Source organism: Gymnogyps californianus, chromosome 16 (genome assembly GCF_018139145.2).
Source record: "Gymnogyps californianus isolate 813 chromosome 16, ASM1813914v2, whole genome shotgun sequence".
NCBI lineage: Eukaryota > Metazoa > Chordata > Aves > Accipitriformes > Cathartidae > Gymnogyps > Gymnogyps californianus.
In genome coordinates, this window is record NC_059486.1 from 4,097,850 (window position 1) to 4,124,987 (window position 27,138).

The 27,138-nt window shown below is 37.2% G+C and overlaps 1 protein-coding gene across 2 annotated transcripts in view; it reads right to left on the minus strand.

The window, feature by feature from the left end:
- CIT (citron rho-interacting serine/threonine kinase) overlaps nt 1-27,138 on the minus strand; it is a 73,341-nt gene that overhangs the window by 13,246 nt on the left and 32,957 nt on the right. For both annotated transcript variants that reach the window (XM_050906628.1, XM_050906626.1), the window contains 18 exons: nt 24,244-24,339; nt 22,339-22,455; nt 21,787-21,896; nt 18,658-18,832; nt 17,029-17,226; nt 14,761-14,814; nt 6,773-6,970; nt 6,108-6,301; nt 5,466-5,601; nt 4,947-5,051; nt 4,315-4,455; nt 4,017-4,124; nt 3,160-3,322; nt 2,749-2,913; nt 1,319-1,456; nt 862-1,042; nt 562-653; nt 162-266 (listed from right to left, as the gene is read on the minus strand). In XM_050906628.1, the coding sequence (XP_050762585.1) occupies nt 162-266; nt 562-653; nt 862-1,042; nt 1,319-1,456; nt 2,749-2,913; nt 3,160-3,322; nt 4,017-4,124; nt 4,315-4,455; nt 4,947-5,051; nt 5,466-5,601; nt 6,108-6,301; nt 6,773-6,970; nt 14,761-14,814; nt 17,029-17,226; nt 18,658-18,832; nt 21,787-21,896; nt 22,339-22,455; nt 24,244-24,339 (2,476 nt within the window). The remainder of the gene's footprint in view (nt 1-161; nt 267-561; nt 654-861; nt 1,043-1,318; nt 1,457-2,748; nt 2,914-3,159; nt 3,323-4,016; nt 4,125-4,314; nt 4,456-4,946; nt 5,052-5,465; nt 5,602-6,107; nt 6,302-6,772; nt 6,971-14,760; nt 14,815-17,028; nt 17,227-18,657; nt 18,833-21,786; nt 21,897-22,338; nt 22,456-24,243; nt 24,340-27,138) is intronic.

Genomic DNA, 27,138 nt, shown 5'->3' on the forward strand with positions numbered 1-27,138 from the left:
GATGACTGACCTATTCACCTAATTCAAATAGAAGTAATCTCAAAATTACACAGTTACAGAATAAAAGTTAAAATGGAGGAAATTCTACTCAGCCAAACAGAATGCCAACTGATGGCAAGCCAGATGAAATCCATTTGACCTCATCTACATAAGATTCTCACCTGTCTTTGCTGTATTGGTAAGTTCAGTAGCTCCTACAGCTCCGTGAACAGTTACATCACCATCAGGAAGGCAGAGCTCAAATTCCTCCAGAGGCCTCTGTCCAGCTGCAGGGAGAACGGGGAGACAAGTTAAGAAAGAACAAACAAGTAAGTAGCAAGAAAATAATTGTGATAGCAAAAAGAAGTGGATACACACTGGGTGTTTCACAGCCGGGTTATTACGACATACCAGCTAATAAAACTGTTAAGGATCTAGAAAAACAACAATGTTGCCTTATTACAGAAGATTTAGCTAAATTAGGTATGGCCACAGCAAACAGTAACAATATTTAAGCCTCTCAACTCACCAAACAATATCTGAAGGTTAAAAAATATGTTCTTCCTAGAAATGCTAAGTTACCTTCTCTTGCTTCTGCATCATAAATGAGCACTTTTGTTCCTTCCAGGACAATATACTTCCTGTCCCAGCCCTGTTGCCCACGTTTATTATTCCTGAAGAAAATAAGCACAAAGCCATGTTGGATTTTCTGCTTGGATTCTGAATAAAACAAGCATGCAACTCCTAGAAAGATGAATTTCAGTGGTAGGAAGTAATTGTAATGGGCATGTACCAATCATCACATTGTAAGAGCCAGGATAATATAAGGAACTGTTCCAAGTATTTCAGCACCTGATATGGCACCAAGATTCATGTTTATACCTTGGCACTTTCATCCATCCTTCAAGACGCAGACTGCTGCTTGGCTCCTTCAGCTGCAGACCGGGAGAATTCATTTTATCCCGGCAGAATGCTTCAGAGAAGTGCGTGGCATATTCTGCTGGCAGTCCACAAGTAGCTGGCAAGCAAGTTGAGCATTTTGGGTGACACATCACCTGGCATTCTGACAAAAGGACAGAGAAAAACTTCTGTTAAATGGCAAAAAAATCATGACACAGCTGCCTCAACTTCTAACGCACAAACCCCAGCTTTTCCAAGAATCTCCTTCTACTCTAAACCGTCAGATGTTTTCTAATGTAGAATGTTTGCACCAACTAGTTTCCAAGTCTTCACACTTGGTCCTTTCTTCAGCTTTCACTGAAAATCTGTTCTAGACGGCTGATGCTTTTTCATTCTACCGTCCAGTTACACTTCGTTTATGCACACACTCTGCTCTTACCAAGACATTTAGATGCTTGCCGTCCAAAGTGCACGGTATCCAGACACACTGCACATTTTGTTGCTCTCATATTCAGCCCCACGTTAAAACGATGCGGGATATTATGATGCATTCGCTCTTTCAGGCGTCGGCTGTACTCTGGAAGGGACAAAATTTATTATCAGGATGAAAACTGTGATAGGGATGAAAATTACAGTAGGTTTTGGCATTTTAAGGGCCAGGTAATAAAAAGTGACTACATCTCTCTAACAAAGCCCTGCTGAACATAGACACTATTTTCCTTTGCAATCTGCAAATCTTAAGCTACGTTACCACCTCAGTAATTACCTTATACAGATGCATAGAATGTGCTGCTTGAGAACAGACTGTAGAACTGAAATGGCTAATGTTTGGTGTAGCAAGATTATGTCAATCAAACCATCTAAATTTCAAGTCTGCACTCAGCTCCAATTCTTACGATGTGCTAAACTAGTCTCTCAATTTTGCTTATAGCTAACAAACCCTTCAACACCTATACTGTTGTAATCAATACACAGGAGGCCTTCTTCATACAGCCTTCATGCTAACCATCAGTGCCAGCATATCTTAAAGCATACCTAAAATCCCTGTTAGTGGATCTATATTGAGCAAAGTTTATCCTTCAAGGCATGGTCTTTTACTGATGAACGTGATTCTCTTCCCTGCCCATGATCTGCCTCTGAGGACATCTTCCCGTGCCAATGTTACCCATCCTCATAGCACCCTGTGCCTCCCCAGCTATCTGTGATGGCTGGACCAGTGGCTTCTGGCTTTTTCCAGCTCAAAGCTGGAGGTTTTAGTTCAGAGTCTCAGAGTTCAACATTCACTCTGGAATACTGGTTAACTAAGTATAAATGACCAGAGCCCTCAATCCTTTAATTTTGTCTGATGATCCTCTCCCCTACATTCTCAAGGATACAGAAGGGGAGAGGATCATCCTCTAGATCATCCACTAGATGATCATCCACTAGAACTTCTTCTAGTTAATAGGATATTAATATCGTCTTTGACCTGGTATCTTCCTTTTATGCCTAACCGAAGTCTTTTCCCTTTAGCAAACATCTTGATAGAATCTTTCTGCTCAGATCTGCAGTTTAGACAAGTGAAAATGTTAACTGCTAAGGAAACAGCCATAAATCCTTTTGATCAATGCAGAGAGTAGTACAGAAAACATACTCCTTTGAAAAAAACATGCTCTTAAAACAATTCATGCTAATAATTACTTTATTGCTGAAGTTTTCAGAAATAAAGTCTATAATCCAAATAGAGAATTTTAAACCAAAAACGAAAGCAAAACTTACCATCTAATATTCCTATCATGAAAAAAATCTGGTTTTGAAATAAAAAAAAAAAAGATAGCATTGCAATAGTAGACAGAAAAATAGTAACAGAAAAGTTCACCAAGAACCTACCCTCTGGCGTGGAAGATTCCTTCCTGCGACTGGAGGGTGGAGCTAGCAAACTGATCGGAGTAGGCTGATGCTCTGGTGAGCGGACTATGGCAGACATGATGATCTGCTGCCTGGCTGTGGCTGGAGTAGATGGATGAGGGTGGTCTGATATTTTCCGATGAGCAGCTATAGACGAGATAAATGCCACTCATTAACACAACCAATATGAAACACTAGTTCATAGCAGTGGTTCTGTGTAACCATTCAGTGGTTACAACCCGCAGAAAAAAGTGCAGCCTTATTGTATCTTCACAGCAGTAGATAAGAATTAAACAACATATGTTACTGCTATAATGGCACACAATTAAAGGCACGTTTTCAGACCAAAAACGTGCGTCTCCTTCCAGATTCACCTTTTCTGTCAACCCCTACCTTCTTCACGAGCAGATCTGAGTTCAATGCGTGTTTTCTGTAGAGCCTCCTCCAGCTCAGCAGAACGAGCCTTCTCCTTCTCCAGTGCCACTTTCAGCTCATTGTATTGCAGGGGAACCTGTGTGGGTAAAGAAGGGTCCTCTTTCCGCCGACTAAACAGGCCCTAGCAACAGAAACACACAGACAACTCCTAACTCCTAGTAAGAGATGGCTTAAACTAGGCAAAGTGAAACTAGCTAGTGGCAGTCCGGCCAGAGGGCCTAACGGTAATTCTGATATGCGTAAGGATGGATTTTTAGTTCATATTGGCACTGGAGAGAAAACGTTGAGATATGGATTAATTTAAAGAGGGACGTACGTTACCTGTTAGTACTCACACCTTGAGCTTCCGAAAGCATCTAAACAGAGGATCTCAAAATACGTGGTTAAAATTAAATTTCTTAATTCAAAATGACAGAACGGCTTATGACGAAGATGCGACACAAGTCACATTGCCTGACTAATCAATCCTATGCTGTAACTACAAGACAACCACTCTAGATACACAGTATGTTCGTACACACATACATACTTACCGTTAAAAAAAAAAAGCATGGTTAAAATTCTGCATTCCTACAGCCTCACTGAGGTGTAGCTACTGGGTTGTAACCTAAGAATTGCAGGAATAACAAAATACTGGAAAAGCCACAAAGAACACATTCTGCCTAGTAAAGTTTGCGTTCAGCAACTCAGAATGTTCTTAAATGAGGACACATTTGTGTTAAAGAAAGATAAAACAGAGTATTATGAATACACAGCACGTAACTAATCACAAACCCATCATTTAATTCCATGCCTCTCAAACCTTTTTCACCCACCTTTTTCTTTTTCGCTGGTTGGTCCATCTTTGCCTGCAGGAAATCAATGAGTTTGGTTTGCTGAGAAATAGTGCCCTCCATTTTCACTTTTTCATGGGAATAGAGAACCTGTAAACCACACACACACAAGAAATTTCATCTTAACAGAAGAAACAAACAGATAACAGCAGAACAGAGCTAAAAAATAGTATAAGGAAAGTGTCACACAGAAAGCCTAGACCACATCCTAAAACCCCACAGGGAGTGGGATTTTAGGATGGGGAGCACAGAGTCCTGCCCACTGTTTCCTCACCCTCACCTGAATGTTTTCCAGCTGATATTCCAGGTCACTTCTTTCAGTCTTCAGAAGATCTGCTCGATCTAGAGCCTCTTGCAGACCTTGAGTTAGGCGGAAGATGTGATTCTTTTGCAGATCCATTTGCTGCTGCAGTTTTGCCTGCTGTTAACAGGAAAACAAAGGCCAGTGTTTTGGTTTTGTTGTTTGCTTGTTTTTAAATAACAGATATTAAATGTTATCACTCCTTGTAAAATAAGCATCATTGCAGAACTTAAAAGTAAACAGACAATTCTTTAAAAGCTGGAAAATTACAATATTCTAGAAGTTTTCATTCCTTTCAGACTAAATAAGCATTTTTATGTAGTGTATTTATATTAATCTGTAGCAACACCATTTCTTTCAACTGCATGTTCAAGTTATTTGCTTTTTTAAGCATTTAAAATCTTGTAATTGTTAATAAGACTGCACATACATGAAGAATTTCTCGATGCCATTTTCTCAAGCTCTCTATACAAAAACAAACTCCCCAACTTCATTAACCTCCCCAGTTATATAGAAGAAGGATGGATGTGTAACACTGCTATTCACATAACTTCGCCCTCTCAAGATGTGGAACCACCTTCTGAAGTTATAACATGAATTTCCAAGGTTACCTCCTCCAGAAGTCTCTGCTTGAGCTCCCTTTCTGTCTCAAGCTTCTGTTGTAAACTGCGTGCATTCATCTCCAACATAGCATGCTTCTTCTCCAGGTCATTAAGCTAGGCGTGTGGGATAGATAGTCAGAATAACATTGAACACTAATAAATACAGCGTTCCACAATCTTAAAATCCAACTTCACCAAGCACGCACTAAAGAAAAACGATACAATTATCGTTTAATTACTATAAGGGGGAAAGCAAAACAAACATTTTGGTGCGCCATTGCTCAAATGCAGCTATCAAGTTATTGAAGGACTTCACTGCAGGCATCATAGGCTGCCTTCTGCTTTAATCTTTTCCAAAAGGAAACCCGAGGTCTTTGGCTTGAAGATAAAATTCTATTCTATGACCTCCAGTCTTTTTAATTTGCTCTAACATCTTGGAAAAGCTGCTCAAGACCACATTTCTACAAGTAATATCTCTAGAAAAGTATCTCATCTAATGATGAAAGTCTAGGGTTGAAAGTTACTTACCTTATCAGAAAGGCTCTCAGCTTTGAGTTTTTGTTCCTTTAGTGCTTGCTGGAGGGCCAGAATCTCTGCCTTGTGTTCTTTGACAGCTAGTTCTACCACCTGGCGAGATTCAGTAATACGCTGATCTGCTCTCACTCTGTATTAAAATGGAAAATAATGTTACCTAACTCCTTTCTGGGCTTGAACTCTTCCTAGCATGCAGTGGCATCAATAACTCTTTCAGGGGGTTGCCTCAAATTCAAGATGTTACTTTATAAAGCCAGACTGCTGCAACACTTTTATATTATATAACCCTGCTCCTGCCCCTGCTAGAACTACAGCCTGAAAATTTCAAGACCCCACAGGAACAGTTAGGAGCAAAGACTATTTTTCCATATAATAAAGTAGAAAATAATAAATCAAGACATTTTATAAATTACAATGATAAATACCACTCCCCACGAAATTGCTCACTTGCAAAGAAACAAAAGGAACAGTATCACTGGTGAATGACTGTTAACTAATAAACCATTTTTAGAACTACCTCACAAGATTTTATATTTAGTTCCAACTCCCATATCCTATTCTAAATATAATTTTTATACTAGCTTCTATAGAGCATTTTCATAAAAGTTAATAAAAGAGGGAGGAGGGGAGAGAGACCTGCTCTGTTTCTCAGTATCCAGCATCCTCTGCAACTCTCTAACTCGACATTCAAACTGGGACTTCTCATCCCCTAGGACACTTCTCCATGCTTCCCACTGACGCTCTTTCTCCAAGAGTTCATCATTCAGGGCCTCCAAGTCCATTACTTGCTCTTCCAGCATTGTACATGTTGTCTTCAAGGCCTCCATAGTCTAAAAATAAATCCTCCTATCAATTCTCACATCCCACTTCAAGCGTGCACTTTAAGCTTCAGCCTTACCATTTAAATTACAGTACATGCAAATTGGCAGCAAACATAAGCTGGTAAATCACAACCCATTTATTTCAAGGCTTCCATACATTCACTTGCGATTGCTGTTAATGTCAGTTCTACCTCATGATGAAAATTTTGAAATTTCCAGGGTCACAAAATTAAAATGAGTAATTCTAAATTACAATATCTTCAGAGTGCAAAATTTCTAAATAAAATTGCACAAAAATAGAATGGGAAATACCAGAAATTTCCATTCACTCAACTACTCTGGGAAGGAAGGCTTAAATGCCATTGCCTCTGGAAGCATATTCATTCCTTATAGGTTTCCAGATTTAAAAGAATTTTTTGCCTTTCAGATAATTAGCTAGCTATCACAAAGAGATTGTGATCCAGACTTATAAAGCCTTACTTGTTTCTGACTGGTAAGCTGCATCTCTCTCTCAGTAATCTCTCGACGGAGATGGTCCACTTCACTTCGCAACTGGACAACCTCATCGTTGGCCCCTGAGGCCTCATCAAGTTGTTTGGACAGGAAGAAATTCTGATTGTTCAGTTCTGCATTGTCTTCACTGAGCTGGTTCAGCTGCTCTTCCAAATCCGTAATCACCTAGAAAGAAAAATAAATTAAATTACATGTCAGCGAGTACAGTTTTTTTGAAAAAGTGTTCTCCTCTCAGAACCATTTATTGCCAAGCAAGAAAACAACCTGGCTTTTAAATTTTTTCAAATTTAAACAAAAGCAATATTGTAATGGTAATTTTTATGCACAGGAGTGTACTTCGATTAGGAATAGAGTTTTGTTTCTTACAGCAAATAGCTTGGGTTTTTTTAATTTGGCTTAGAGTATAAATATGCTGCAATGCAATTTATTATTTGAGAGAGAACTGTCACATCTAAAGCACTGGACTGGGAGTCAGAAGTTCTGGTTGTATTCTCAGATCTGCTGCTGACTTACAGTGTGCCTTTGCCAAAGCACTTTACCTTTTTTTGCCTCAATTTCCCCTTAAGTGAAATGAGGCTAATACCTCTCAGAGAGGCTTTCGAAGTGTGATATTTAAGAAAACTGAACAAGAGGTGCAATGGAGGCAGTACAATCTGATGAATCTCCCTAGCAATTGCTTATATTACTATACGTAACACTGTATGTAACCAGGAAAAGAAGAACAATTTTAAGAAATATATTCTATCAAAGTAACAGCATTATGGATGGCAGCACGGGATATACGAAGAAAGAAAAAAGTGTGGCAACACAACAGACTAACAGAAAATCAGTGAAAAGCAAAAACTCAACAAGGACAATAGCCTTGCCTTTAATGAAGTGGGAGCGTCCATTTGTTTAATCAGAATAGCATTATACTATATGCTTTAAACCACATTCCCCTTCAATTTAAAGAAAAATATGAACAACGGTGGGCCATTTTCACAGTCCCATTCGATTTTTATGAATGAAAGGCCATGAACACTGGATGGATGAATACCTGTACCTCCTCCTAACAAAAACAACATCATCACAACAGAAGAGAAAGAAACCTCAGTACAATCTTGAAATCAGCTTAATAAAAAGAATTTCAGAAACTGGTAAACCTATACAATTCATATTCAACTCTTACAAATATGTTCTAGAGGCATTTTTGCCTAGATATCAAAGAAAAGTGAATAAGATACTCCATTAAATGGGAAAAATTAAAATCCCAGAGCACAGTTGGCATCACATTCAAATTTAAATGTTCCAATTTCCTACACAAGCCAAGGACTTAAATATCTAAAGCAGTAGAGCATAGAGCATACAGCTCTTCTCAGCTATCTGGAAAGATGACAACCATTTCTTTTTGAAGAATCTGTAACACAGCTTTTGGCAGCCTTTTACCATGCCTCTTCTAGATCTAAATTAACAGTATTTGATTTTTAAACTGTCAGCAGAAAAAGTCCAACTGACATTACTCCCTGCTGGGTGAAGGGGAGTTCCTGCTACCCATGTGTTCAGGGTCAAATCAAAATGATTCATACTTTAAAACACAACATTTCTAATGAAAATCTGATCGTGTGGTTGTTTTCTTGAGCACTCTTACTGCCCCATTCAAAATATATATTTTATTCTGTATTGTATACGTCAAGTTTTCAAAGAACACAGACTGTGTCATAAGTATGTGTTAGTGTCTATATTGCTGTAGGGATAAGAACTTAGAAAGGTATTTATACAAACAAAAAGGAACAAAAGAACATTTGTTTTTACAGTGTTTTACCTACCATTCTTACAAGTAACATCTGAGATTTCTACTATCTGCCAGATAAGATAATCTCTCTTTTTCTTCTACTTGTTTTTATTCTTACTTTTAACCACACCACATATCTACGCAGTTTTAAGATATATTTTATACATCCATGGTTTCTTCCACATATATTTTATATATTAATACAAGTACTTTCTATAAAAATTATTAAACTAGTTTTGAAGTACAAGAAAGCAGAGATGGGGGAAACACGAAATGGATAAGGTGACATGCAGAGTTAATGTGTCAAACTACTTAATTTTTTAAAACTGGCTGTATTTCAAGTTGATTTTATCCCTTAATGGCTGGAAGTTAAGCTCCCGTTCACCTTTCTTCTATGTTCTGAGATTTTTATTTCTTTCCCTGAATATAGCTAAAATTAAACCAGACCATTTTGTATTTCACTGTTACATTTTATCTAGTAGGATATTTCTGGAAAACTTAAGACAAATAACAAAGCAGTTAAGAAAGAAGAGTTCCAGCAGAAATGACGTGATCTCCTTTCTTGAATATTTTCCTAGCAGTATATTTATTGACAATTCAAAAATGGCTTGGCTTAAATTCCAAATATATTATAACCTATATAATGTAATCTATATAGATTGATAGGTTTTAATTTTTTTAAAGAGAAAATACGTTCTTCTCAGTACAATTCTCCTTTTTTCATGGGGAAAGGGGAAATTTGTTAACAAATCCAATTTTGAAAAGCTATCTGCAGCTATGTATAACCCAATAGGGTTACAGAGTTTATAAATACTATAAAGCCTAAATAGTAATGGGTAATACTGACATAGGAAAATGGGACATGGTGTGATATAAATGCCTGTCCTGGGAACCAAGAAGAAAGAAAACACAGATCAAAAGACCACATTTGATAGGAAATGTTGTCTTAGGCATACATACATACAACCAACCTATGCCAGAATCCTGTACCTGAAGAGTTAATAGCTTTAGGTATTTTTCTTTTCAGTTAAGGAAATCCCCAGGCAAAAAAAAGCATGTCAACCAACCAACCAACCCACCCTGAGCTATTCTAGAGCTAAATTTGAAGTATATTAAAAGAAAGTTTGTAAGATAACGCTATTTTATCCTTTAGAAACCCATAATATAATTACAAAAATCTTCAAATTTAAAGTTTATAAAACAACCAAACACTTGAAAGCTTGGAAAAGCAATTCTAGACAATCTAGGCAGCCACTGTATCTGTGCCACTGTATCATCACTCACAGAGCAACTGAAATTTTCTCTTCAATCTATGCACATCTTCATCACAACTAATCCATAAAATAGAGATACAATCTAACTACACCACACGAATCTTGGCAGATTGTTCACTACATGCCACATCTAAGTGCACAAATTATCTTTATACTGATACAGAAGACTGTATCTCATTTTTAAATATTACAGAGCAACCCAAGCATAACAGCTCTTCAGCAAAAGTGACCATATTCAGCACAATTCCCTCCCCATTGCATAGTTTCAGAAAAGCAAAGTGTTTCTGTATTGTGAGATTGCGCAGATTCACAGCTATTATACCTGGCCCTACAAACTTTTCCAGGCATGGATCATAAATTTAATATCATAGCAACAAGCAGTTCCGGGCCATGATGATTAGGTTTGCATATCAGACACAATGTACAAAATTTAATCCATATGCTCCATGTATCAAAACCACAGGCAAAATAATGAGGGAAAGAAGAAAAGGAAGCAGTTTTAGAATAATACTAACTGCAATTTGCAAACTTCTCCATAACCTTACTCCTTCACGAAGACATCTCAGTTCTCAGATGCCACCAACAAACATGCAGGAAAATGCTAGGACACATCAAGGTAAACTGTTTCAGGATGCTATCAGCAGCGTGTTATTTGGAGTTTAATGCAATTCTTCGTACAACCTTAATTCAGAACTTCCAGACTAATGCACAGTTTTACTCTATCCATTTCCACTCCTCCCCACCCCCACTAATCTTTACCAGAAGCTAGCTGTCAGAAGCAAATAGGCAAAAAGAAAAAGCTATCTCAGCCCCAAATTATTGTGAGAAGGAATCAAGAGCGGGCATCAGACTCGCTTCGTCTTAACCTACTCACATTTGGATCTGAGAGACAAAGCTTTTCTAGCAGAGAAATACCAAGCGTTGTAGTGGAGCAGAATACCAAGCCTCTTAGTGAACACAGCTGCAGAGAAATACCAGTCTTGTATCTCTACCTGTTTGATCAATATATAACAATGAACTGACTTTCTTCCCCTGTCCATAGTCAGACAACATCTGTGACTTGAAACATACCTTACATGGAGATCTCAGCCTCCAAAAACTCATCATGGCTTAGCTTGAGGTACATTGCTCTTGTTAGTAGCTGCAGAGTAGTAGGACATTGCACGGTCTGCATTCCTCTCCTTCCCACACCAACCCATTATTAAAACATACAGTCTCCTGTACTACTCTATCCTAGTTCCCAGAAGACGAGCTGCCTCTACCAACCATGAGCCTCATCCTCAAATGATGATGATGTCATCGTCCACGGTGAAGGTCCCATTTCCAGAAGCCTCTTTCACAGCAACACCACATCAACACCCGAGAAGTCTCTGACTTTTTGTCAGGCTACAAAAACTACAAAGCTCCATTTTTGCCTATAACTGGCATCTGCCATCACATTTTCTGTGAAATGAGAATCAGGGATAACCCCTCCCACGCAACAGCCAATTTTTTTTTTTTTTTTTATAAATTTAACAAAGCCATATAAAAGTTTTTGCCTGGGTATTAGCCTTGTTACAGTGGGCAAGATCCCTTTACTCTGAAACATAAATTAGCATCAAAGTATATAACATCTTTAGACATAATTTTGGAAGTTCTCAAGAACACAGATTATTCTTGTATGTCAACTTATTGATTGAGCCAATGTGGAATCAGGATCTTAGATCGAAGTGAGCAGGACTTTATGCATGACTAAAATCATACATGTGCCTAACGGGCTTGCAGATTTAATGCCTCAATATCCAATCTCATAGACAAGTGCAGAATCAAGCCTGTTAATGCTTAAGATAGGAAAACAAGATGATGACAAAAGAACCTCAAGGAGGGAATATAAACCTTGTTTTATTGGAGAAATCTTGAATAAATGGAAATGCAATATCCAATTAGTATTAAGAAATGCCATTCTCCTTGCTAGAGTAAAAGCAACAGCCTGTACCTGAAAAAAACTAGGAGATTCAGATGGTGGTTCCCTGGAATAGCAATAGTATTTTACTAAGCTGAGTGTAAATACTTTATAGGATTCTTTTCTTCTAAATATTTATAGACTTTACCGCCTGCTTACTGAATGTTTTCTTTTTGAAACAATTCTACTATTATTTAGATAACTTAGTTGTATTTTTAACTTCAAATGTGTTGATGATTCAACAACAAGCCATAATTAAGAGGCAATTGGAAACAACTGACAAATACGTAAACTTTCCTATGTAAGAAAATGCCTTTTATTTCTAGATCTTTTTCTGATTGCCTGGAAAACACTTTTAATACTCAAATGGATCATATTTTTGATAGAATAATTCTTTAAATGTAGGGAACTAGTCCTTCTCCCTCAACAGATTTGCCGGATGAACTATCATTGTGAGAAGATTATGATAAAATATTGCTCTTTGTGTGTGCCCACATGCATCTGTGTGTGTGTACAGCAGGTACTACAATTTACAATTTTTATTGTAATTATGTATCCTATTATTTCTTGCACAATTGAGAGACAGAGAAAGCAAATGCTAGCATTTTCTTTTTGACCTCCAGTAGTAAAAGAGAGATGTCACAAGGTGAAACAATGCAGAGCTATCAGAGCAACTGAATATAAATTCACAAACAAGGCAGAAATTACAACCAACAACATAGCAATGGTCTCTATGTACGCACCCCAAAACACAGCAGATTTTAAATGAACAAATAGGAGAACCTAAAAAAAGTCTACTTGGTCAGAGACCTCAGCAAAAGGAAGAACAAGAGTGCAATGAGGGTACAAGGAAAGCAGACACACATTTGAGGTGTAAGCCTTCTCTACAATCGGAAGCTGTGACCTTTGTGAAGCTAGAGAAACAGAAGAAATACCAAAGAAAGCAGATTAAGTATTTTTATTTATCTTTTGCATACTACGAAAGCACTGAAGTAATTCAATCTTTCTTTTTTTTTTTCCGTCTAATCTTATTTTCATAATTCTTATGCTATTTTGGGCTTCGCAATAAGATTAAATAAAAAATAACTCCATACCAAAGTTTGCCAGACTAGTTCAAGGAGTTTGTTTCAGCTTAAAAGGGATATCTTTTGAAAACTTGCTAAAAGAATAAACCATTATCATACTGCGTAAGTAGCAGCATATTACAATTATTCCCTTGAAGTGTTATCTTATGTTAAAAGGAGTATAAATTCTAATCACCTTCAAGTAGAATCACATGGTCACCAAAAAGCAAAGCCTGCATCATACTGGTCACAATCAGATAAAAATGAGGTTGAAACATCTGGTGAAGGCACCACAGTAAACGTTCCCTGATCCCTCACTGTCAATAGAAGATTGTCCTATATTTTCTCTCCGTGCTCCTCAGTAGACAGGATGGACAGCTGGAACTACTCATAACACAGAACAAGAAAGTTTCTATCCATGGTCAATTAAATTATACATGCATTCTCCTGGGCTGGAAAGAGAATGTATGATGAGCATGTATTATTCATTTAGGAACTATTTAATTAATTTCTTATTGATGAGGATGTCTGATCCCACTTATCCCACTGAAGGGCCTTACAATGCACAACACTTTTAGAAATCCTTTCATGCAGAACCTTTGAAGCTCTCAACATTCTTGAAATGTTATGGGTCACTCTTCACTGCTGGAGATTGTTCACACTTACAGAGCCAAAGTGCTACTAGATAATGAGTTACAATCTCTGAAAGGCAGCCTACCATGCAGTGAAGAGAAGCTACAGATTTTCCACAACTGGTTTTTGCCTGCATGGAGATCACGTAATCATTTTCATAGAAAGCTGTCATTCTGTATGAAGGGCAAGATAGAACAAAAGAAGATAGCTATGGATGTAAGATACATGATAGCACATATAGAGCTAGAGGATCAATCTAAGTAAACGAAGAAGGGAACAAAAAGTAGTTTCTTGTGCAGGATTTCTTTTAGATCGAGGTTAACACGCTCTGGTAAGCTCTACTTCCTCATTTCTTCATATCCATATATTCTACGAACAGAATAGAAGAATCCCCTTGCTTAGTGCTAAAGAGCAACTGAGGAAAACAGAATAGTTCTTGTCCTGAAAAGATATTTTTGAAAGATGAAAACTTATACATTAGATACTTAGTCCTACAGCATGAAAAATTAAGTTTGAGGAAGTAGGGAAACAATCAAAATAAAAAAAAAAAAAACGCAATTAAGCCCTGCTTACAGGGTGCAGTAAAGAGAAAAAGCCTAGAAAGCTGCTCTCCATCAGCCATCATAAACAAGTTTGAAGATAGTGTTAATCTGCAAGAATCCCTACTGACAGACAAACCCTCGGACATCTGTCCTGGACTGATGAAATGAATCTAAAAACATGTCAAAAGACCTCAAGCAACAGAAGGTGCAAATTAAGATCCTAGGGTCCTCTCTGCTCTTTGAGCAGATGACTACATGTCAATGTATTATTTGGAACCATAACATTTCTTGCCTCTTCAAACAGTGTTAAAGTCCTCCTTAAAACCCAGAGTAGCATGAAGACTCTTCCACTCTGGCCTAGATCTACAATGCAGCTCAGGATTTGGACAGGTAGATCTTTTCTTCTTGTGAGCAGAAAAGATCTTCACCTACAATCATTTTTTGCAGCTGCTGCACCATTCTTATTAGCTGCACTGCAATGAGATATTTTAATTTACTTTCTTCTCCAAAAAGAAGAATAGTGTCAATTTCATGATCAGACTAAAACCTCAAAATTGAGGTTTACCTGAAACCTAAAAGAAATCAAATCCAATCCGTCTAGCTCCTACTAACACCTTGAAGCCAGAAGTCCACATTAGGAACTAGTGTCATCAAGGATTAAATAAGTAAATTGTTTGTTTCCTTATCCTTAATTTCAAAATAATTCAATGATCTGTATTTAATACTCACTGTGCAGCTATTACGAAGGGCTTCAAATTTACGCTGGATTTCATCTCTATGTGCCTAAAGGAGGTAAGAAGTTAATTATCAATTTTTCATACATTAGAATTCGAATCCAACAGCTGTTGCTAAACAAACTGCAGAACAATCTACCAGCAAGCAAAGTTTGGAAGGCAGATGCTGCAGGCTATGAAAGCACTCCGTAGTGGCAAAGAACTGATTAGCAAAAGTCACATCCTACTTAATCAAAATACACTTATGCTCCCAATTCTGAACTACTACAGAAAAATGTACAAACTTGAGACCTGAATTATGTAAAAGGTTCCATCTGAAATGGTCACCAGAAGATATGTCGATTCCACGTTAAGTTTGTACATTCTTGACATTTAAATTTGAGTTGGTTTTACTTCCATATCCAGATTGGTATTTCATATAAAATAAATACTGCATAGAATTTAACGCTTGCAAAGAAAAACTATAATGAAGTATTATGCAAGCTATCCCAAACAGCTCTGCCAATCTACCTGAATCCTACCATAAAGTACCATTTAATCCTGAGCCTCTCTAAAAAGCAGTGATGAAACATAATAATCAATTCTTTGGAAGACAGCATCCAAAGTATGGAAAAGTGCAAACACTTATTTTAACGAATGCAGTATTGCATGCACCATTTTACCTCCTAATTTACAAGCAAAGCATGACAAAGCAAAAGTTCTTGTTTCAGCCTCATGGCCTCTCTCAAAATTCATCAAACTGATTCAACAAGTGTCTAATGTCATATGCTATCTGAAAACTTAACAAATGAAAGGTTAGTGCACTAGCACATCCAGCCACCTTTCTTCATTCGGAACATTTTCCTTAGAGCCAAGAGACTAAACAGGAAAAAACTGTTCAGCAGAAGTCAAATATGAGAGCTAAAAAGCTATCATACCACCACAGGCAATGTGAAAAAGAAAAAAAGTATATTAAAAAATCCATAATAGAAATACTCCCAAGCCCACCCAACTGGACTATCTTACAACAGCTGGTCCAAAAGCACTACCATTTTGCCAAATTAACTGAAGCAATAACTGAGTGAACACAGGTCATAAGTATTCATCTGTTTCACTGGTGGTGTAGGGTAAAGATATCAAGCACATTGCCATCCCATTGGCAGTGATATTAGTTGTTATGCAAAGCTTTCAGCTGGGAGGGACCACCTCAGTTTTGAGCAAAAAAGAAACTGATGCCATGTTCTATTCAGTTTTTCTTAAGCCTTGATGTTGTTGCTGTACTTTCCCAGCATGTACCCGCTTTAGAACAACTCTGAACGGTTCTCCCATTCATCTACCCAAAGCATCAACATAATACAAGCACATATCTCAGCTGAGCCCACCATCCCTTCTGAAAAATAGCAATGGCAGAAATATTCAGAACAGTTCTTTGATCAAATGCCACTGGAGCAAGAGAATGCACATTTTCAACGCTTCAAAATAACTGGATTTGAAGGTCATTAAAGACTGCTGCTCAATGGGGGTTAGCTGGTAGCAGGTCATATACTTCTCCACTCTCTCCCCCCACAGCCCTGGGAATCTTTTATGAAGGAAATATTTCTTAAAATCAAGCAGTTTGAAAGCATCTTTTTGTACTCAAGAGACAGCAACCAGCAGCATATAATTTAGAATTCCATTTACTGGGGAAAAAAAGGGGGGTGGGAATTGAACTTTTTTTTTCCTTTTTATCATTCACACACCTCACCAGAGACTGCAAGACACACGCAACAATTTTTAACAAAATAAGCACTGGAATAAAATTATGTGCTAACAACGCTATTTTCCTAGGAATTTGTTTGGGTTTTTTCCCCGAATAAGTATCCTCAAAGCAGGGTAACTGATAGGAAAAAAAAAAAAAACAAAACATCAAAACATTTCTGATCATCAAGTACTTTCAAACTCATGAGATATTATTTAAGTAAATCACAGAGTAAAACTCCTAACAATAACAATTTCATATGCAACTTTCACCTCATCACAAAAGTAATAATGTTCTTACAAACAATCAATCAGTTTTGGCAGCAATGAACCACTACTAGGAAGCATTCATATGGTTAAAGATAATAAGACAGACAAAATCTGACATTTGAGCCATTCCTGCCTCTATCAACACAAGGCACAATTCATAACCTGTTCTGAAAATTAAAAATTAAATAGTATAAATTCATTTTAACCTCTTTATGAAACACGCACCTACATAATTCTAATTGTATATATAGCTCATAGTACAAATTTTAGGGCTCACCGTGAGAGCTTGAATCTCTTCCTCTGCCTCAGCTGTAGTCTCCTCTAGTTCAGTCTTGGCTTCGCGGAGCTGATTCTCCAGGGCTGTCCGTGCAGCCTGCAGCCCAGTAATTTGAGATTCCCGCTCCTGGAGTGTCAGCTGCAATTCTGTCAACTGCCTTTTCAGTTCCAGCTTTTGTTCTTCATGCTCTAGACTAACCTGAAGAAAGAAGTAGCATCCCAATGTAAGTTACTAACAAAGAAAATATAGGCAATGTAATCTCATTTCAGACCTCACTTTAAGATGCCATTGCCATGTCTATCCCAAAAATCACATCTTGACAGATTGCTTAAGTCACTGAGAAGTCAAGGACACAGCTTTGTCTACTACCTAAAAACTACTGGTTTGCTTTGAAAAAGGTTAAAAGCAACCTGGCATTTTGAAACAACAACAAGGGCACAAGAATAGTTCCAGCTGTGACTCAAATATCACATATCAAATGTTGACATAAAAAGCATAAAAGTTCAGGTAGTTTGTGATGAACTTTCTTCACTGAAATTGAGAATCTTTATGAATCTTTATTTGAGAATCTTTAGGCATAAACATCAATACTAATCTTTATCTGTATGTAAACATTACATACATTTTGCAATTGACTTTCATATTTCATTTTCCCTTCAGATTCTTTTTAAAGAAACCAACCAGATCATCTGGTTCTGAGTTTATTTGAATGGCTTCTGTTGAAGGTTTTCTTGAGGCATACTCAGGGATAAACATGTCATTTCCAGAAATGGATAAGAAATGAACAAGCAGCAGAACAGATCTCAGTGCTCAAAATCAATTCCAAACCTTAGCACCTTCTTCAGGCTGTCTGCTATCCCAAGTGAATCTGTCTGTTGTGCTGTAGATGCGCGACAAGCCTGCCAGAAATCTTACACTGGTCCCAACCAACTTCCGGTCAAACAAGGACATGTGTTGGTCGTCCAACCCTCTTAGCTAAAGGCAAGATTTCAGTCTTAGCTGAAAATTAGTGGAGTGAGACTGGAGAAGGTAAAAGAAGATTTGAAGTGGATCCAAACTAGTTGATACAAAACTAAAAATGAAGCACAGCTCACAAATCTTTAAAAATGCATATTTTCATATTACTGTTAGGTTTCCTTTCCAGAAAACTTCTGAAAAATGTGCGTGAAGCAACAGGTCTCCTGTTTTCTTACAGCAATTCTGTTGTGTCCTTTGCTTTCTATTCTGTAGACTCTAAGGCTATGGTTAAGCTAGTCATTGTACATAGCTAAGCTTTTATTCTCTACCCTATAACCACTCTAGCTGGACAACATTATACGGATATTGTACAAAAAACAAATATAATTCTAAGAAAGCAAGATGATCTAAAAGCTCAGATTGAGTTAGGTCTAAGAATGACAAGTCATTAATACTTACTTTTATCTCCTTCTAATGAGCAATTTTTAAATTTTTTTTCCTACTCCTAGGGAAAAAAAAGTACTGCTAGACCAAACTAAATTAATACACCTTAAAATACCATTTTTTATGACACATAGAACTAAAACAACTTAATTCTAGTTCTCACTATAATACTCAAAATGGGGTACATTCAAGTAAGTTTGTTTGGAGGGATTAAACCCAAGTTTTCACCTCTCGCAGCCTAGTCTCTAACTCCAGCAGGCGGTTCTTGTCAGTGTGATCTTGGTGACTCATCTTTTCCAATTGTTCTTCTAATTTTCGATTCTGGGCCTCTAACTTTCCAGCTTGCGTTTCCAAGTAGAACTTCTGTTGCCTGAGCTCTGAAATCATCTCCTCTTGGGCTTTCCTGATAGGAGAAAAGCACAAGCAACAAACCCAAAATGTCCTTAACATATGTCCTTTCACTGGGGTGAAGTAAGGAAGAATATACTACAAGTTTCCTGTTAAGTAGAATAGTTAAGTTCATAGGTTAAATTCTACATCCCAACTAAAAAAAAAAAAAAAAAAGTCATCTCTTTATTCCTGTCTGCAAAAGATCCATGTACTAGTGTATTCATCAACATATGCCCAGAGCACTAAAATTCCATGTTTGCAAGTTGCACAGAAAAATTAATCCTGTACATGGTAATCTACAACAATATTTAAGGTACAGTTCATTCTTCTCATTTCACCAATTCCTTGTTATATGGTTTTCAATACAGAAAAAATAAATGCTAAGAATAGTTGCTTTCACACAATATATTTCCATGAGATAAGGATAAGAGAAACCCTATGATTTAGGGTTTGGGGGGGTTGTGTGTTGTGGGTTGTTTGGTTGGGGTTTTTTTAAGTTGTAATGGACCTACAACTTGACCTACATTGAAGCGAAGCTTTGTTGTCGCTGATCAAAGTCTTAATCTACAAAGTGAACAAAAATAATTACTTGTGCTCATAAGAATTTTGAGAGCTGCAATGATTAATTATTACCATAAGAATTTGAAATGGATACCCTCGTAAAAAAAAAAAAAAAAAAAGAAAAAAAAGGCCTTTCTACATTATTTACAATTCCTGGAATCATTTTATCATGCGTTGGAAAATTCTGCCTCATAGTGTGCTTTCTACTTCGAAGTCTCACAAAGCTCTACATATATTAATGAATTAATATTTTAAGAAGTTCACTGTGAGATAAGCTGTTATTAATCCTATCCCAGAGAAATTATGTGGGTTGCCCAAGATCAAATAGGAAGACTTAACAAAACTAAAAATAGAACTTGTCTTCTGACTCACATTTCTGTGCATTGCACGCAAAACCACCCTTTCATCCTTTCTCTTTTTTAAATTTACCTCTACAGATTACTGCCAGCCAGAACTGTCAAATGGTGTTATTTCACTTCCTACTGTTTACTGGGCTATCTTCTCAGGAACCTGATAATCGTTAGTTTCCTCAGATACTGATGGAACAAAAGCTAGCAGAGTTCCCCTCTCCTCTGAAGGGTTTAATCACTAGTTCTCCTCTTCAAACATGCTCAGATTAGCTGTAGCTTTTGTGGATTCAAAATACAGTCCAACAACTGATTTATACATTTTCACCACCACAATTCACAAACTAAGCACAAATTCATTAGCTATCTGTGTGCATAATACAGCAATTTTCTATGAAAATGTTGTTAATTCTGTACTATCTTCTACCAATCCTGCAAAATTACGTTACTCGACAATATGTCTCTCAATAATCTATTCTAAGTCGTATGCTAAAACATTATTATATTTTTTCTTTTTTCTCTATGGATCTCCAGTCAAGTATCCTGCTCTCAGAGGATGCATCTAGCTCAGCTAAGTTCTTACACTCAGTTCAGCACCAATGACTGTGACACTAGACCTTGCATATGCTTCCCAGGTACACGTTGAGACAATACTTCTGTTTTATTTCAGACTGAAGGTAAGTTATGGCTTTTGCTGCCTCAACAGACTTCCTGGGTGATTAACTGGAGGTCATCTGGAGCATAAAGCAACGCAATTAAATTTCTCAGTTATTTCTGTGAATATTTTTGGCTGCTCAGGCTAAAATAACTTGCCAGATATTTGAAATACAACAAAAATTGGAGCCATTACATATCTGGAGGCATAATAACCACCGAAAAGGGAAAAAGCCCAAAGCAACTCTTTGCCAAAATTCATCCTTGACTCTATTCAATATTATAGATGAATCTATCCACGCGCTTCCCACAGAGACACTACCTGACATTGCGTCCAGCAGTTGATGGACACTGAAAAGCTTTCTGCAGACAGCCAAAGTTGATGAATCTCTTAACTCAGTAAGAGCATATACAACTTTAGCCCTGCCTTGCAGGACATATCAAACAATCCGCGCTTTTTCCTGTACTTGAAGTAGAATGCCTTTAAGTCATTTGTGAAGGAAAAACATCATTATAAGGACAAGGAATCTCAGCTAAAATCCAAAGCAAAATAAAGTTCAGGCAGACAAAAAGATCTGACACAGAAGATTTCCTCTGTGTTTAATAGGAATTGACCACAAGAACAATTGCTGATGACAGTGATTCCAGATGACATTAGAACTTGACCAGTAGTATACCCCAAAACCACTGAACTGACTATTACACCAGTCATTGATGAGAACTAAAGAGAAGCTGAAGCCGAGAAGGTAATAGAGGTATATGCAAGTGCTATCTGGGTTAGGAAGAAAACAAAATTAATTGAAGCAGCATTCTGAAGCTGAAGCTGGGGTATCTCCTACTTCACGTTACTTCTGCCCATTTCAGTAACAAAGTGTCTCTTGCAATCAGCAATTCAAAAACATGCAGAAAAACTCTTGACTTAAAAATCTAGTTTTCTTACTTGTCTTCTCACCTATCAGGGCAGGATGGAATGTTTGTGAAAGGAAGGTGTTTAATGTTTTCAATTTCAACATCATGTAACTGTCACAGGAACCAAGGAAAATACAAATCTATTAGCAATATGTATGTTCAAAAAAAGGCATATATGCTTCTCCAGAGGTATTTTAGACATTAAAATTATTAGTATTCATGTACCATGTTTGGTAAACCTGCACAAAGCACCAGCCTTAGGAAAGGCTCCAAAGTAAACATTGTAATACAAACCAATTTTCCTAGTCATGTTTGAGGTAACACAAAATACGCAGTGAACCACAACTATTTGAAGAACAAGCGTATTTTTGCATCACTGAAAAACAAGCAGAAAGCACAGCAGGCCTGCAAAAAAGAACCACTTTTACATTAAGAGAACAGATCTTACTGAGAACTGTTCAGTAGTGACCAGTATGATAGCAGTTGCTATACTTACATGTTCCTCTGGGTAAAAAGGCTGCTATTTGCTGCCAGTTTATTGGCCTCAGACAATTCCACTATTCTCTGCTCCAGTGATCTAATCTTCGAATCCATTGCATTGATCATCTGAAACAGAGCAATGTGCCTTTGAGACTGCACAACAGAAGTGATTATAAAAACAATGTTTAAAAAAAGTCTGAACTTTTTCCAGAAACAAAAAGAAGTAAAAGAAAACCGATCAAATGGCCAGAAGAGCATCACGGATGCAATTACTGGAGCTATTTACAACTGCTTTCTACTGCTTTAATATTAGGAGAAAGCAGCCATTATATTCTCAATGCACAAAATGATGGGTGCACAGCAAGCTACGTGGCTACTTTTAAGGAAATATTCTTGAAGATACCTTGAATTAAAAAAATGTTTCTTTTAAAATCAGTATTAATCAGTGGATTTCCTTCAAAATCGCTCAGCAGCACTACAAAACCTCAAACAAGATTATCTTGCTTGAAATCAGAGTCTCAGAAAGCTACTCTTACAATGCTTTGATTTCCAATTCAACTATACATACCGCCTTCTGTTCAGCCAGGACTTTACATTTCTCACGTGCTTCTTCTTCATGTCTTCTGAGCAGATTCTCAAGTGCTTCCTTATCTGCAAGATCTTTCTTCATCTGATTTTCCAACACCTAAATGAACACATTTCTTTTGTCTAAATTATATCTGTTTCACTGGTCAAAGGGCAAGCAGAAAGAAAATCATCAAGAAAGACAGAATTTTTTTTAAGCAATTGATCATATCTCAAGCAAGATTAAACCCAAGATGCAATTGCATGAAATCCATGGAAGAGCAAACTCCAAAAAAGAGCACTCCTTCAGTTATCTCTGAAGACTGAATTTAATGATGGAATTTTATGAAGACATGGAGATACTGTAGATTTTTTTAATTATTATTTTAAGTCATATAAACTGTGTTCAAGAAATATTCCAGACTGATGCAAGAGAAAACAGAAAAACTCTATACCCCAATATGTATAGCAGAGGAAGTAAGGAAGTGCACATCCTTTGGCTGCCCTACCAATATGGCTCAGAAGTAATTTGTAAGTTCCGTAAGTATGCAAGAGAAGGCAACTGAGACCCCATGAATTCTTCAAGTCGGAGACTCCAAATGAAACAGCTAAGTAAAAGACTTCTTTTTGTGGCATGAATACCTGTCATTAGGAACAGGACTAAAGTAACTAATTGTTACATTTTTTAAAAAATGCATGTTATGTATGTATGTCCAGAGCTTTAAATCAGTTGTTAAACTGAAGGTCATTTCCTTCAAAGACAAGTTTTCAAAGGCACAAAGTCTGGACACCACAGGATATTTTTTACTGTTCCAGTTACAAACATCCCATGTCCTCTCTCATCCCTTTGAACCTTTTTCACCTGGCTTCTTGATTCCTCCTACTAAATCCTATATCATATGTCCCCGTAATACACTAGCTCTCTTTTTCTTTTATTTCTTTTTCCAATTCCTATCCTCTTTTCCAGTTTTTATGTCACCACTTCTCCTTTCCCAACATCTACCTCTGATCTTCCTGCTTTCTATCACTCTCCTCTCATTACTGATTACCACATGCTCTGGTCTGCCAGGAAACCTTCTTACTTCTCTTTTTTCCCTTCATATTTCTCCCATAGAAATTTCTTCTCTCCTCTTAAATATTACATCCTCTCACATTTAAGCTGAAATGTGGAATTAATTGTACATTGTAAAATGTACAATTAAATGTAGAATCCTAGGTAAATGTACTAGATAAAGATTGCTGAAAACAGATTAAGCTTAGTAGAAACAAAGATTCTTACAAAATGCATTTACTGGCTGACGTACTGCAGGTTCTTTAGAAAAATCCTTAGCCAGTGCACATACTTCTATTTCCCAATTTGTTTTTCCTAATTTTAGATGGTGTCTATGATTCTATTTCTAACTGTTTGTTAAAGTCTTATGCTACCCTGGAAAAGACAAAAACAAAGTGGGTGGTTTCTGTGGCTTCTTGGCAGATGTTACAGCTCCAAGAAGATGGAATTTCAGAAACACACTAGTATTTGCTGAATTTAAAACTTGCAGGTATGCTGTGTGAATACTCACAGAAAATCATCAGTAGGAACTGAAAGCTTTTTCAGTATGTGAGATCTGATAGCATTAAGTAAGTATTATTTAGTCAGCAATAGTCAAATTACAATCAACAACTGCCTGCCTATAGTTCTGACTTCAAATGCCACCTGTTTTAATGCAGTGCTAAAGACAGATAAGGTACAATGGCATGGACTAGAAGAAAAACTTATTCAGATTCCACTAAGCTCTCTGAACATTTCAGTAGTGGTAAGCAAAAAGGCAACTTACAAGACAAAGCAATCAAAGCCTAAAGGCAACTGTTTTTCCCTGAACTCATTCTACCCACAAAAGCTTGTAGAAAAACAAGAAGATATTTTTACTTTGAGTTTTTCCTCATAGAATTGTTCCTTCTGTTTCAGCTGCAACTCCAGATGTTGTGCTGCGATCTGAGCCTCACGATGCTTTTCTTCCAGCTCCTAAAAGCAGCAGAGATTCATGTTCAGACACAAAGAAATAATAGGTGCTGTGTGTATGTGTTACACAGGTATCAAACATTCATTCATTCTCTTTTTTAATGCTTCACACTATAAAAATCCCAATAGCAGAGCTGTCATAGTAAAAACATTGAGAGCTGCACGTTATCAGTTTTAAGCTTTGCGTATTGCTGCTGACCCATCTACTGCAGAGCAGATATACTGCTAAAGACGAAGATTTCTACTTCCACGGTAAGAATCTTCATTTCCCAGTAAAATATTCCCAAAGATGGGCCAAGGATGTTTTGTGAAAACAAGCAGTTATAAACACTTTATAGCTGCAGTGGCATCGCAGGAAGTTCAGATCTATTTTTAACAAGGTGTCTCACTTGTTTTCTCACAGAAGACCTCAATAATGGGGCACTGCTGTCTATGCTTTTCATTCTACATTCATAGAGTGGGAATAGTATTTACTTTGCTATATTCCTCAGACAAATGTTGTCAGAATAACTATTTATAAATTGCTTGGAAAATGAAAAGTGCAGGATGCAATATATATGGTAGAACATACCAGAATATTTTTAACCTCTTTACTTCACACCAGATAGTTTGAACCATGCACAGTAAGGACTTAAATAATTTTGTATCTCAGAAGTTAGCTGTTTCTGCTATCTGACTATATTATTCAGGATCATATAATCACCTTTCAACAGGACACCTTGCAAGAGTTGAGCTTAGAACTTTATGCTCATTCATTTTCATATTTGCCATTCCAACAATTTCCTTAGAACAAGAGGCAGATCCAGGTCTGTCATTCACTACCACTGGGTTGACTCTTGCATAGGCAAATTCAGGTTTTGGGATGCATCCAGGTCTCCTGTCTGCCTTCATTACTGCATAGCACAGGAAAAATTCCTGATATTTCTACTTTAGCTCTTTTCATAGTCTCTTTTCTGATCTTCCTCATCTTGAAAACATACAAAGACTTTTTTGCTCCAGTAATTGCAATAGACCTCTTCTTCCAGAAGTGAGAATCAAAGAGGAGGTTCACCAAAAGTAGGTCATCTACAGTGCCTAGTACCCAACACTTCTGCAAGGAATGGAGATTGCTGCTTTTTGCAATTGAAATACGTCTCCCAGCAACAAGAGGGACAACTCACCTCCCCCAGAAGCCCACACGTTTCAGGTCCTGGCAGAGAATCAGACAACCAGATCAGCAGCAGCTTCAAAGCTACCAGCATCAGATTGCTCATATTGTAGCAGAAGCTTCACCAGTTTCTGCAGTGGCACTTAACAGCCAGTGTGTGCTTAAAAAGGTAATCTCTTACCATTCCAGTTCTCACTTACTATTCTCTATGTAGCGCTAACTTTGTTATTAGCATCATAGCAATGATCTACACTTTCAAGCAGTAATAAGTATCTTCTCTAACTTGTTTCTTACTTCTTCTTGTTCAATTCTCTACAGGCAGATCAGCAGGTACTTCTCAGGTACTGCTAGATGAGCGTACATGAAACCAATGCCTTTATTCAACTCATTCTATGCAATTCTGTGTCTTCAGCTCCCTTCCTACCTTTCTATACTTTCTATACCAGGAAAAGTCAAAAGTGTTTGAAGAGATCAACTTGAGGGAAGGAACAGGGTAGAAGTGGAGAAAAAAGAAAACTATTACCCTGTGCTCCCAGATCAGAGCTGCAAGGGACCAGGAAAGACTCTGTAGGATTACTTCTTCAACATCTGTTTGACTTTTTTATAAAATACTTTTGTGTCTCTCCAACATTCTGTCAGAACTCCATGGAAACTATCTATAAGAAGAGCTAAACATATCCCATGGTGTAAAACAATTAGTCGATATTTCTGCATTCCCTTCCAGATTTTCCCTCCACAGGGAACGTAATCAAAACCAAGGAACAATTCCCAAATATACACAAGAGGCTTATGAAACAATTCGAAGTTTTACACTATTTCTAAACTTAAAGCTGGCTCTGTGCCCAGCAAAACCATAGTCTCCCACTTACCATGCACTCATGTTATCAAAACAATTTGAAAGAAACAGCACTACTAAAGAACTGATTCTACCTTTTTCTGAGAGCACTCAGGCGTTCTGATGCTAAAGTCTACATATGCAGCTATTACCCAGAACAAGTACGGGTCATCTGTTGACTCCAAATACGGTTATTTATACATTTCCATTTGGCCTTTCTCAGGTGTGTCTATGCTCAGGATTGCTACCAATAAAACATAATCTTTGTTTCCTTGTCATATTGGCAACACAGAAAGAGAACTCATGAGAAACACAAAATTAATTTAATTATTCCACTATAAAATTATGCTTCCTGTCCCAGGGAAGTAAAAGTATTAGAAACACTCTCTGCTTTGTTCACTGTAGACTGATGTACCAACTTGCTATAAAGATTTAATAGGTTTAACAAGGAGAGAAACAAAAAATTGCCAACAGAGAAGGTATGTGGGTGAAAATGGATTCCTGACAAATATTATCTTTGGACATGAACAGTTTAGATGACTAATTTCTCTCTGCTTCAAAATGTAAGCATTTCAAGTAGATCTGACCTCTAAATTCCTTCGCAATTTAGTTTAAAAGCTAAATATCAATGTTTTTATTGTTGCAGTATCCTGTCCTGAGAATGTTTTACTTCTGAAACAATCGTTTGGTAATTAATTTAAATATTACTAAGTTGACTTAAAAGTGCTCCCACTGAGACAACTAGAATTTTAAAGTAGTATTAAGACTAAAGGTACAGGAGTGAGTTTGTAACTAAAGGTGCAAATAGTATTTGAGCGCT